At 53.8% G+C, this 12,599-nt stretch overlaps 1 protein-coding gene across 1 annotated transcript in view; it reads left to right on the forward strand.

Moving 5' to 3' along the window:
• CACNA1I (calcium voltage-gated channel subunit alpha1 I) overlaps positions 1-8,920 on the forward strand; it is a gene marked incomplete at its 5' end in the record, with an annotated part of 119,427 nt that extends 110,507 nt beyond the window's left edge. The window contains 5 exons of the mRNA XM_038756084.1: positions 36-182; positions 1,632-1,754; positions 5,756-5,924; positions 6,904-7,100; positions 8,247-8,920. Coding sequence (XP_038612012.1) covers positions 36-182; positions 1,632-1,754; positions 5,756-5,924; positions 6,904-7,100; positions 8,247-8,903 — 1,293 coding nt within the window. The remainder of the gene's footprint in view (positions 1-35; positions 183-1,631; positions 1,755-5,755; positions 5,925-6,903; positions 7,101-8,246) is intronic.
• Between the last annotated feature and the right edge of the window lie 3,679 nt (positions 8,921-12,599).

The raw sequence follows: 12,599 nt of genomic DNA on the forward strand, positions 1-12,599 counted from the left end.
CCTCCTCCTCCCCCTTCCCCTTTCTTGTCCCCTAGGAGAACTTGTGGCTGGACAGTGTCTCTTTAATTATTAAGGACTCCTTCGAAGGGGAGTTAATGATCATCGATAACCTTTCAGGCTCCGTCTTCCACCATTACTCCTCGCCGGCCGTGTGCGAGAAGTGTAACCATGACATGCAAGAGGTAACTTGCGGGCGGGTCAGAGGAAGGGACGGGAAACCCCAGCCCCCCGCCCCCAGCCCCAGCCCTAAACCGAGCCTGGGCGAGGGCGTCCCTAGGCTGGCGTAAGCTTAGGCAGGTGCTTGGAACTCAGTTTAGTGCCGTAGTGTATTGCTGTTTCAGCGGGAGTCTGTTGACCTGAGCGGTTGGGGAGGGAGGCCGGTCCGGGGGGTGGGAAGCTAGTGGGCAGGCTGTGGGAACAAGGGAGCTGTCCAAGCGCGTCTGGTTATAGGTCATCTGCGGGCTCAGGGCCCAGCCCGGTGCCTCGGCCCAGTCCACCTGTGACGGGGCTGATGGTCCCCTGGCGTCTCTACCCTTTCTCCATCTGGGAGGACTCTCTTCCGTCCACAATAGGGATCAAATTGTGAACGGGAAGTCTTTTCCAGGGCCTGCACCCCTTCCAAACTTGTCTTACTTCTGGAGCACCTCTTGGGTGAACATCAGTTCTTCCTCCTCCTCTTCCCTCTTCTTCTTCTCCTCCTCCTCCTCCTTTTCCTCCTTCTCCTCCTCCTTCTCCTTCTCCTCCTCCTGCCCCTCCTCCTTCTATTCCTCCTTCTCCCCCTCCTCCTCCAGCCCCTCCTCCTTCTATTCCTCCTTCTCCCCCTCCTCCTCCTGCCCCTCCTCCTTCTATTCCTCCTTCTCCCCCTCCTCGTCCTTCTCCTTTTCCTCCTCCTCCTCATCCTTCTCTTCCTCCTCCTCCTCCTTTTCCTCTTCTTCCTTCTTCTCCTGCTCCTCCTCTTCCTTCTCTTCGTCCTCTTCCTCCTTTTCCTCTTCTTCCTTCTTCTCCTCCTCCTCCTCTTCCTTCTCTTCCTCCTCCTCCTCCTTTTCCTCTTCTTCCTTCTTCTCCTCCTCCTCCTCTTCCTTCTATTCCTCCTCCTTCTCCTTTTCCTCCTCCTGCCCCTCCTCCTTTTCCTCTTCCTCTTCTTACCCCATGAGGCCAGCAGCGGAGCAGCCTCTATGTTCTTCAGGTCTGAGAGATGCCTCTCCCTGACCTTGCTGTGAGGCAGGTTTCAGGATCCCCCAGGAGGGAGGCCCTGCCCATCTGACCTGGGCTGGGACCAACTCTCTCCTCCATGGGGCTCTTGGCAGGCCTGGCTTCCTTCACCCCAGGGGAACTTGCCCCTCATTGACATAGACTGCTGTGCCACCAGCTCCCTGCTCCCGGCTTTGGCTTCTTCGGCCCCGTTGTCAGACTCTGGCCTGGCCCGGGGAGACCCTGTCCCTCTGGCCGTCCCCTGTGCCTTGGAACTGAGCCCTGACCAGGGGTCTCCCACTCAGAGCGCTATCTTAAGTTTCCATGTTGGGTTCTCATCCTCCTGTCCCTGGTATTCCTGAGCCCCAGTAGACTGAGGCATGTCACGGGGAGTGGGCTCGGAATCTCCTCAGCGCCGGCACTGTGGCTTCTCCCCTCAGGTCCAGCTGGCGGAAACGGAAGCTTTCTCCCTGAACTCGGACAAGTCCTCTTCCGTCCTGCTGGGAGACGACCTCAGCCTGGATGACCCCGGCCTCTGCCCGCCCGGCACCAAGGGAAGCAAGGTAAGAGGGTGGGGAGCTGTGGGACTAGGTGGTTCCTGCCTTCCTCCCTACTTTTCCCAGAGCCCAGGCGGCCAATGTCACTGCAGCTCGGCGAACCCCCGGCCCTCAAAACGATGCAGGAGGGAGCCGGTCTGGGTGCCCCTCGCCCTCTGTGCCACTCAAAGCTCACCGAGAGGCTCTAGTTGTCCTGATAGAATATACCCCAACACATTCCGGTTCCAGGCTTCCTGACTCCAGCCTTGTGTGATCCTCCCGGCCACCCGGCTTCCAACAGCCACCAGCCAGCTGCCCCCAGCGATTCTACCCGGTGCTGTTATGGTGTTGGTTAAGCACTTGCTAGGTGTCAAGCACTGTTCCAAGCCCTGGAGTAGATCAAGTTGGGCACAGTCCCTGTCCCACATGGGGCTCACAGTCTAAGTAGGAGGGAGAACAGGGATTGAATCCCCCTTTTACCGTTGAGGAAACTGAGCTACAGAGAGTTGAAGTGCCTTGCCCAAGGTCACCCTGCAGGCAAGTAGTAAAGTCAAGGTTAGAACCCAGGTCCTCTAACTCCCAGGCCTATGCTCTTTCCAAAGCTGCTTGCCCATGTAGCTCCAAGATGTCCCTGTGGATGGAGGGGATGTAGTTTCTTCCACCCCGATGCCTTCCTGACTGTAGCTGTTTAGGAGAGGGGGTGGTTTGACCTGGCGCGGGTCAGCACATGGGCCACAGTCCACTGTGCCATCTGAGCCAGACTCCCTACTCACTCATCTGGGGGTCTCTGACGAGACTGGAGGGTTTCTCTTCGGGGCCAAGAAGACCCAAAGTGGGGGTTTTATGACCCGCTAACTCCTCGAAGCCTGCACGTATGCCCCTTCCCCCTTTTTGGCCCCTGCACTACAACAAAAAGTTGGCACCCATGGATGGGTCTATGTCTGCTAATCCTCAAATTATCAAATCTTTGGCCTGAATTATGAGGTATTTTAGGCTAAGGTGGCATTTTGAGCCTCCCTTAGCAGGTGAATATGCTCACATTGGGAGCTGGTGGAAAATGTATTTCATTCATTCATTCAGTCGTATTTATTGAGTGCTTAGTATGTGCAGAACCCTGTACTAAGCGCTGGGGAAGTACAAGTCAGCAACAGAGAGGGTCCCTACCCAACAACGGGCTCACAGTCTAGAAGGGGGAGAGAGATGACAAAACAAAACATGCAGACAGGTGTCAGAATCGTCAGAACAAATATAATTAAAGCTAGATGTACATCATTAACAAAATAAATAGAATAGTAAATATGTACAAGTAAAATCAATAGAGTAATAAATCTGTACAAATATATACAAGTGCTGTGGGGAGGGGTATTCTCCTGTGGCAGCTTCCGGAGGTGGCTAAGAAACTTTACTTCTGTCCCTCCGTTGGTACCCCCCAATTTCAGTAGTCAGTCACCCCCTTTTGATTGGGTGCCCTCAGGGGGGCACGCGTGGAGGTGGCCACATACAGTCCTTGCTTTCAAGGAGCTCACACTCATCTTACCCTTCTGGCAACTTGATATTCACCCCACCCTCAGCTCCCCGGGACCTACGTATATATCTGTCTGTCTCCCCACGCTACACTGGTATATTGTAATAATAATAATTATGGCATTTGTTAAGCGCTTACTATGTGCCAGGCGCTCTACTAAGCCCTGGGATGGATACAAGCAAATCGGGTTGGACACAGTCCCTGTCCCACTCGGGGCTCCCAGTCTCAATCCCCATTTTACAGATGAGGTGACTGAGGCACAGAGAAGTGAAGTGACTCACCCACGGTCACACAGGAGACAAATGGCAGAGCCAGGATTAGAACCCATGGCCTCAGACTCTCAAGCTCATGCTCTATCCACTAAACTGTGTTGCTTCTCCACTCGCTTGTACTCTCCCAAGTGCTTAGTATAGTGCTCTGCATACAGTAAGTGCTCAGTAAATGCCATCGATTGATTAACAAATACCACAATTACTAATATCATTATTAATACTCTCCCAAGTGCTTAGTACAGTGCTCTGCACACAGGAAACACTCGATAAATACCATTAATTGACTGATTGAGAACTTGCCCTCTAGACTGTAAGCTTCTTATGGGCAGGGAATGTGTCTACCAACCATGTTGTAATGTATTCTCCCAAGGTCTTACTACAGTGTTGTTGTTTTTTGTTTGTTTTTTTTTTATGGCATTTATTAAGCGCTTACTATATGCAAAGCACTGTTCTAAGAGCTGGGGAGGTTACAAATTAACCTCTCTGTTCTGCACAGAATGAGCTCTCAATAAATCCCATTGATTTTTTTTAATGGTATTTGTTAGCACTTACTATGTGTTAGACAGTGTGCTAAGCACTGGGGTAGGTACAGGTTAATTAGGTTAGACACGGTCCCTGGCTCCACAGTGGGCTCACAGTCTAAGTAGGAAGGAGCACAGGAATTTAATCCCCATTTTACAGATGGGGTAACTGAGGCACAAAGAAGTTAAGTTCATTCATTCATTCAATTGTATTTATTGAGAGCTTGCTGTGCTAAATGCTTGGAAAGTACAATTCAGCAACAAATACAGACCATCACTGCCCACAACAGACTCACAGTCTAGAGGGGGGGCGACAGGCATCGAAACAAAAAAAGTTGATGATCAATAGCATCAATATAAACAGAATTAGAGCTATAGGCACATCATTAATATAAGTAAATATAATTATAAATATGTACATGTGTACAAGTGCTGTGGTGGGGAGAGGTAGAGCAAAGGGAGTGAGTTGGGGCAATGGGGAGGGGAGGGGGAGCAGAGGGAAAGGGGGGTTTAGTCTGGGAATAATTTGCCCAAGGTCAAACAGCAGACAAGGGGCAGAGCAGGGATTAGATCCATGTCCTTCTGACTCTCTTCCTCCCTTCAAGGCCCTACTGAGAGCTCACCTCCTCCAGGAGGCCTTCCCAGACTGAGCCCCTTCCTTCCTCTCACCCTCGTCCCCCTCTCCATCCCCCTCATCTTACCTCCTTCCCTTCCCCACAGCACCTGTATATATGGATATATGTTTGTACAGATTTATTACTCTATTTATTTATTTATTTATTTTACTTGTACATATCTATTCTATTTATTTTATTTTGTTAGTATGTTTGGTTTTGTTCTCTGTCTCCCCCTTTTAGACTGTGAGCCCACTGTTGGGTAGGGACTGTCTCTATATGTTGCCAACTTGTACTTCCCAAGTGCTTAGTACAGTGCTCTGCACACAGTAAGTGCTCGATAAGTACGATTGATTGATTGATCAGTCAGTCAATCATATTTATTGAGCGTTTACTGTATGCACAGCCCTGTACTAGGAGCTTGGGAGAGAAAATATAACAATAAAACAGAAGCAGCGTGGCTCAGTGGAAAAGAGCCTGGGCTTTGGAGTCAGAGGTTATGGGTTCAAATCCCAGCTCCGCCACTTGTCAGCTGTGTGACCTTGGGCAAGTCACTTAACTTCTCTGTGCCTCAGTTCCCTCATCTGTAAAATGGGGATGAAGACTGTGAGCCCCCCGTGGGACAACCTGATCACCTTATAACCTCCCCAGCCCTTAGAACAGTGCTTTGCACATAGTAAGCGCTTAATAAATGTCATTATTAACAGTCACATTCCCTGCTCACAACGGGCTGGCTCAGTGGACAGGGCACGGGCTTTGGAGTCAGAGGTCGTGGGTTCAAATCCCGGCTCCACCACTTAGCTGTGTGACTTCGGGCAAGTCACTTCACTTCTCTGGGCCTCAGTTCCCTCATCTGCAAAATGGGGATGAAGACTGTGTGCCCCCCGTGGGACAACCTGATCATCTTGTAACCTCCCCAGTGCTTAGAACAGTGCTTTGCACATAGTAAGCGCTTAATAAATGCCATCATCATTATTATTATTATAACAGTCCAGAGGCCCATGCTCTATCCATTAGACTACACTGCTTCCCCAGTTGATCAACTGATTGATCAATGGATTGATCAATTGATAATTGGCTTTCTCTTCTCCAACAGGGCGAACCAGAGACCCCGGACTCCATCAGCATGGGAGACTTGGGTGAATGCTTCTTCCCGCCATCTAACCTTGCAGTTACTCCACCTGCAGAGAGTTACCTGGGGGAGATGGAGACCACCCCCTTCCACCCTGTCCCTGCTACGTGGCTTGAGCAGGAGAGCAGCCCAGGTGAGCCCCTTCACCCAGACGAGACCTCCATCAACTCCCCGGGGCGGGCGGTTGATCGTCTCATTTGCGGCTTTCTTCCACCCCACCCCAGACTTCTGGGGTTTCCAGCGCCCCATCCCCAGGAGCAGGTTTGCCAGACTCGTGGCTCAGAATTAAGGAGAAGGAAAACAGGACTGTGGGGGGCTAGCGTATTTTTTGGGAAAAAACTTAACTTTTAACCTGCTCAGGAAGAACCTCATGCTCCATTCTAGCTGCCGTTCTCCCAGATTCACTCATTCATTCATTCAGTCGTATTTATTGAGCGCTTACTGTATGCAGAGTACTGTACTAAGCACTTGGGAGAGTACACTGCAACAATAAACATATGCATTCTCTGCCCTGTTAAAGCTGTTAGAGATAATCAGTCTCCATGTACCACATGGAGATTACAGTCTTAATCCCCATTTTGCAGATGAAGGAACTGAGGCACAGAGAAGTTATAAGTGACTTGCCCAAGGTCACAGAGCAGACAAGTGGCAGGTCTTCTGACTCCCAAACCCTTGTTCTTTCCACTAGTCCATGCTGCTTCTCAGCCCTCCTGCTCTCCTTCCGCCTCCTCACCCCCTTAACTTTCACCCCTCCACCCCAACCTCTGAACTCTGCAGTGAGGCTTGTTTTTCAGTGGACTGTGGCCATGGGGCGTGGTGTTCCCGAAGCTTCCAAGGGGATTCCAGGAATCCCCAGCCGCTCATAGTGAGGCTGAGAGTCTGCCCTATCAGCCAGTCTATGGTATTAGTCCAGTGCAAAGCGCTGGACTAAGCGCTTGGTAGAACACAATGCAAAAAATTAGTCGACACGATCCCCGCCCACGAGGAGCTTACAGTCTAGCCGGGGGAGACGGATGTTAAAATCAATGACAGGTAGGGGAAGCGGCTGAGAATAAAGATCGGAAGGGGGGCCCGAGCCTTGCTGATCCCATTTGCCTGTTCCTCTCCATCAGTTCCTTCGAGCCCTTTCTCTCCGGACACCCCCAGCCCTCTCTTGCCTGTGCCAGCCGAGTTCTTTCAGCCGGTCATCTCTGCCAGCCAGCAGGGCCAGGAGAAAACTGCCCACCCCGGGAGCCTCCCCATGATCTCCCTGCAGGGCTCCTGGGCGACCCTTCGCCCCCCAACCGTGAACTGCACACGTCTCCGTCAGGTAGGCCCTCTCGCTTCCCAGCCCCCAGCTGACCGAGCTCCCGCTCCTGCCACAGGCGCGCTGGCTACCTGAGATGGGAATCCGGGGAGGGAATTGCTTGAGACGGACAAGGCAGGGAACAAGTTGGCCCACTGCTCCCGGGTGGGCTGCCACCCCTAACAAGATTAGTAATGGTAACTGTGGTTTCTAAGGGCTTACTGGGGGCCAAGCACTGTGTCAAATACTGGACTGGACTCGGTTTTGCTCCTACTGCTTCTGGGCCTTTGAGACCAGGTATCCCAAAATGCAAGGGAGCTGTATCGCCTCACTTTCCTCCCTGGACCTCTCCTCCCCAGCCCTCTCATTCCACCGCTGTTATCTGACCAGAAGGAGAGCAGAGAAGCCCTGGCTCTCTCTCCCCAGTCTCTATGACCCAGTTTTCAACAAAAAGAATCTGATCAGTTTCTCCAGACCCAGGTTCATCCCGGGGCAGCCAGGGTCTGGCGGGGGTGTAGGCGTGGATTGTCTTTCTTTTGAAAACACGGGAGAGATCAATCAGTCTATCAATGAATGATATTAACTGGGCACTTACTGTGGGCAGAGCACTCGAATGCTTGGGAGAATACAACAAAATTGGTAGACACATCCCTGCTCACAAGGAGCTTACACTCTAAAGGATAAAGTAAGAGTTAGGATGGCTGGGAGAATAGCAAGAGAAGAGCATTTGGCTCCATCCCCATCCCTGTCCACCACAGACCCCCAGTTGCACCCACACCTCGGGCACAGAGCCAGAGCTAGGTGCCCAGAAGGCCTTAGGCCCGGTAGCTAGGACAGGTAGTATGTGTGGGCCCTCCCTTGCTGCTGCACCTGCTGCCCTTTTGGCACTCTTGGGGTCAAGGTTGGCGGAGACACCCGGCATGGCTAGGGAAATGAGCGCATGCAGTTCAGGTGCTTGAAACTCACCCGTCCCCCATCTCCCGTCGGGTGGTCCCAACACGGTTCCCCGCCTGTTGCAGTTCTGGGCCAAGGGCCCTTCCAGTCAGGAAATCCCTAGAGCTTTGTCCGAGACCGATCGGGCCCCTGCTGGCCAGACAGCCCCCCTAGCCCAGGACCCCCAGGGAGAGGCCCCCGAGTCAGCACTGGTTTATTTTCCTGCGGGTTCCTCAGCCCCCCGAGAGCGACCCCTCCCTGGATGACAGCGGGAGCAGCTCGGAGGGCAGCCTGCAGACCACCCTGGAGGACAGCCTGAACTTGAGCGACTCCCCGCAGCGTCCCTTGGACCTCCCTGCCGCCCTCTTCCCACGCCCGATGGGCAGCGCCCACAGAACTGCGACGGCCCCACCGTCCCCGGCCTCCCGGCCCCCAGGCCCTCGCACCCTCGGCCTCCGCGGGCTCCGGAGGCACCAACGCAGCCTCAGCAGCGGTGGGAGCACCAGCCCCGGCTGCGCCCGCCACGACTCCATGGACCCTTCGGATGAGGAGGGGACGGGGGGCGGCCTGCGGGGAGGTGGCCCCGGTGCCGAGCCCTTGGAGGCTCTGAGCACCCTCTCGCTGACTGCCCTCTTCTCGCCCCCGGGCCTGGCCCTCACCAAGAAACGCGGCAGTGCCAGCAGCCTCTCCTGCGCCACCCTGTCCTCCCGGGGCCTGGTGGCGGTGACCAGCAGACCGCCGTGCTCCGCCGGCCCCTATGGCCTCCTCTCTGGGCCCGCCTGGGTGACGGACTTCTGCGAGGACCCCCCCGCCCAGAGCCAGGCAGCAGAGTGCGGCCCACTGCCCGTTCCCAAGCTAGAGCTGGGACCAGGCCCGAGCAAGAGGAACAGATGAGGGTCCTGCCTGGAGTGAGGGGACGGGGGCTCTGGCTCTGGGGCCATTTCCCAGCGACCCTGGGGAGGTGGGGGGGTGGGGGAATAAGAGAGAAAGAGAGAGAGAGAGACACCACCGGGGGATCTGTCGGCTCACACACTCTTGTACCTCAGGAGCCTGCAAGAGTCAAAGCAATACGCTCCAGAACCGAGAGCCGGGAACCGGATTTTCCGGCTCGCCCAGTTCAGGCCTGTGGCCAGGGCTGAACCCCTGTGGACCCAGTACATATACATGCATATATATAGATTATTTATATATATATATATATACATACATATATATATATACAGACAGACATATATTTATTTTTTTTACTGAAAGCTTATGACTTCCAGAAAGTGCTAAGAACGGGGAAAAAGGGGGAGGGAATTGTTGCAAAAAATGACAACAGAAAAATGGGAGATGCTTACTGTGGGGGTGGGCTTTGGCCATTTCAGTGGGGAAATTTTCGGGTTGGAAACCACCCAGCTGGCATTTGTGCAAAGCTCCCAGAAGACTGAGAGGGTTAGGGGAGAGGGGCGGTAGCTCAGAGCTCTGAACCTGGCTCAGGGGAGCCCAGCTGGCAGGGAATGAGGGTCCCTGATGACTAGAGAGTGAAGGAGGTGTCATTCCTCTCTTTTCTCTTCTCTCTTCTCCCCTTCATCTCTTCCCCTCTCCTTTCTCTTCTCTTTTCTCTTCTCCCCTTCTTCTCTTCCCCTCTCCTTTCTCTTCTCTTTTCTCTTCTCCCCCTCTTCTCTTTTCTCTTCTCTTCTTTCTTCTCTTCCCTCTCCTTTCCTCTCTTCTCCTCTCCTCTCTTTTCTTCTTCCTCTCTTCTCTTCTTTCATAAAACAAATTGGAAAGCTGCTAAGATCACAACCTTTGGAAGCATTCAGGTTTTTTCCTGTGTCAGTGACCATCTAGTCGTTGTGAAGTTTTGTCTTAGAACCCCAAAGTCACCAAAATGATCTCTAATCAATAGGTAGGTATTTTGGGGCTAGTAAAAGAGGGGGATCACAGGAAACAGAGATGTAAACCAGACAGGTCTGTCAGGGCCTGCAGCTCGTGCGCTGGGTTAAGAGAGGGTTTTCCTGCTACTCGGGTCAGTCAATCAATCGGTGGTATTTATTGAGCACTTAATGTGTGCAGGGCACTGTACTAAGCATTTGGGAAAGTACAGTACAGAAACGTTGCTCGACGTGATCCATGCCTTTCAAATGTTGTGGGGCAAGGGTGGGCTGCCGCCGGATTCCGGGTTGGTTGTTGAGGAGGGGTCTCCTTGTGATCTCACGCGGGGTTCCCTCTGCTCGGGGGTCTGCTTGTAACCGTCGCTGCCTGCCAGTCTCCCCAGGAGGGGTTTGTGGAGGTGTCAGCAGACTCCAATCGCCTGGCACAGATGCCTACATGCTCCGGGTCTCCAAAGTCTGCAGCAGCTGACGCTCCTCCTCTGCGTACACCTTAGATCTCACGCCTGCCCCTCCACTCCCCACCTCCGGGCAGGGTGCCCTCAGCCCTCCCATTTTCAGAAATTGTGATCTCCTTTTCCAGGAGAGGAGACGGGGTCAGCAGGGTCTTGGCCCAGGGGGCTGGGGAGGGCATGCCCCACCCTCAATCCAGAGAGGCCTCCGGGAGCCTCCGAGTCTGCCCGCCCACCTGTCCAGCTGTGGAGCCCAACCCGGGCTGGGGCTCAGGGCCCACTTCATGGGTCGTGAGAGGCGGGCTTCCTGCCGTAAGGAGATGAACTGGGGGGAGGGGGCTGGTGGAGGGGAGGTAGAGAGAGAAGGCTTGAGGGGGAGCATGCAATTGGAGAAGAATTCTCGGGATCCAACAAGGCAGGGAGCTCTGGTCTTGGTGGGACAGACCAGGCAGAGGGAAAGCCCTCCCCTGCAGGAATGCTGTGCACCCGCTCTGGGGTGGTGGTTAGAGCCTCTCATTCTAGCTACTTTTTCCTGGATTCTGGGTGGCACCCCTGAAAGATATGGGCTTGAAGAGCCAAGTGTGTGAGGGGTAGGGCAAAAAACCCTTAAGGTCAGGTCAGGGAATCCTATTTCTTATTGTTTTTAATTCTTGTCTCAAGCACATGCCTGGGCAGTGGGGTTCAGGTTGGGGCCAGGACAGCAGACCCCACTACACCCCCTTCCTCCCTCCTTCTGCCCTTCCCCTTCTCCCTCCTCCAGCTCCTCCACCCTCCATATCCTGAGGAGGAAAGGCATCAGGTCTTGTTTAATTTAAGCAATAATAAGAGTTGTCGATGCTTTTTGCACACTCTGTGTCTCAGCTTTTGAGGATGGGCTGTTGTGGGGCCCAATGGGGAGAGGCTGCCCTCGACCCCTGGGGCCTGATGGGTGAGAGTGAGGCGAGCTAAGTGGAACACCACTTGGGGTGAAGACATAGGTAAGATTGGGATAAACACTTACTACTATTACTTCTACTAATTCTACTACTACTGCTACTACTAAATTGGGATTGGAGTGGTGCCTAAAGAGGTGAAACGATGAGTCAGGTTTCCCTCTCCCTGAAACAGAGAGCCTTATGGATAAGGGAGAGTAACTCGGGTCCAGCTTTTCTGGGTGGCCATTTTTAGGAATAGTGATGAAGACAGGAAGAGATGAGGGAATAGGGCCCCTGCTGGGATCAGGATGAGAACCTGCCAAGAGTCTGTGGCCTGGGCCACGTGTTTAGTACTGCCCAGAGAGGTGGCACACGGCATCTTGCTGGGGAATCTGACCCTAAGGCTGTGAGTTCTGGGAGGGCCCAAGGGCTGGATGGTTTTCCTGCTCTGTGTGAGATGTTTTTGTCGTAGCAGGATCGATGGTGTTGGCTCCACGTACTGCAGCATCCGGTGGGCCTTCATCAGGAAGCATTAGAAGGTGGGGCTTCCCGGAGTCCATCATTTTCTTTTTGCCTCTGACCCCCCTGAGAGGAGCTAGGATGCTAGTTCCTGCCAGCCGGCCTGGTTTGAGGCCTGTCTTCTGTGAGAGCCCAAGTCTAATTTTCCCTGTGGCGGCGGTGGAGGGCAGAGGAGCAATCTAGCACTCCTTCGGGGATCTTTCTTGGGCACGGGCAAAGAGGGACACGTCCATCCGGGGATGAGAGCCTTCCCCGAGGTGGGGGGCGGAGGGAGTTGATGGGCAAAGTGAGGGCTGGTGAGGCCTCACGACCAGTGGGGGAGCAGATCTGGGAGGGGCAACCACAGACTTCTCTCTAGGCACAGACATTATCAGCAAGGGCTGGGGGAAAGTCTATTTTCTTAAAAGTTTTTTCCACATGCAAAGAATATTTTTATAAACTCAGTCTGCTGCTGCTGCGGCTTCCTGTTCTGCGTGCTCTCCCCTCCCACACTGGGACTGCCTATCCCAGTGAATGCTTGGGTCCAGCTGGCAGAGCCAGGTCAGGGGTAGAACGGGCCCTGAGAGGGCAGCTTGCCTGCTGGGAAGCAGGGTTTCACATTGAACAAGCAGTCCCAAACCAGGTAAGAAAGTGGGTAGCAGTTGTTGGAAACACATCCTCGAGGCGGAGTGGCCACGGCAGCTCGGCTCCCTAGTCCCGATGGGCCGGCTGGGCCTGTGTCTCCTGAAGGATGGCTCTCTTCCCCCTCTCCAGGCAAGGTCAGGAGCGGTTGTCCCAGATTGGGCTGGGGGGGAGGGTAGGGCTGCTTTCATCTGAGGGCGGGGTGGTGAA

The sequence above is a fragment of the Tachyglossus aculeatus genome, chromosome 14, assembly GCF_015852505.1.
Source record: "Tachyglossus aculeatus isolate mTacAcu1 chromosome 14, mTacAcu1.pri, whole genome shotgun sequence".
NCBI lineage: Eukaryota > Metazoa > Chordata > Mammalia > Monotremata > Tachyglossidae > Tachyglossus > Tachyglossus aculeatus.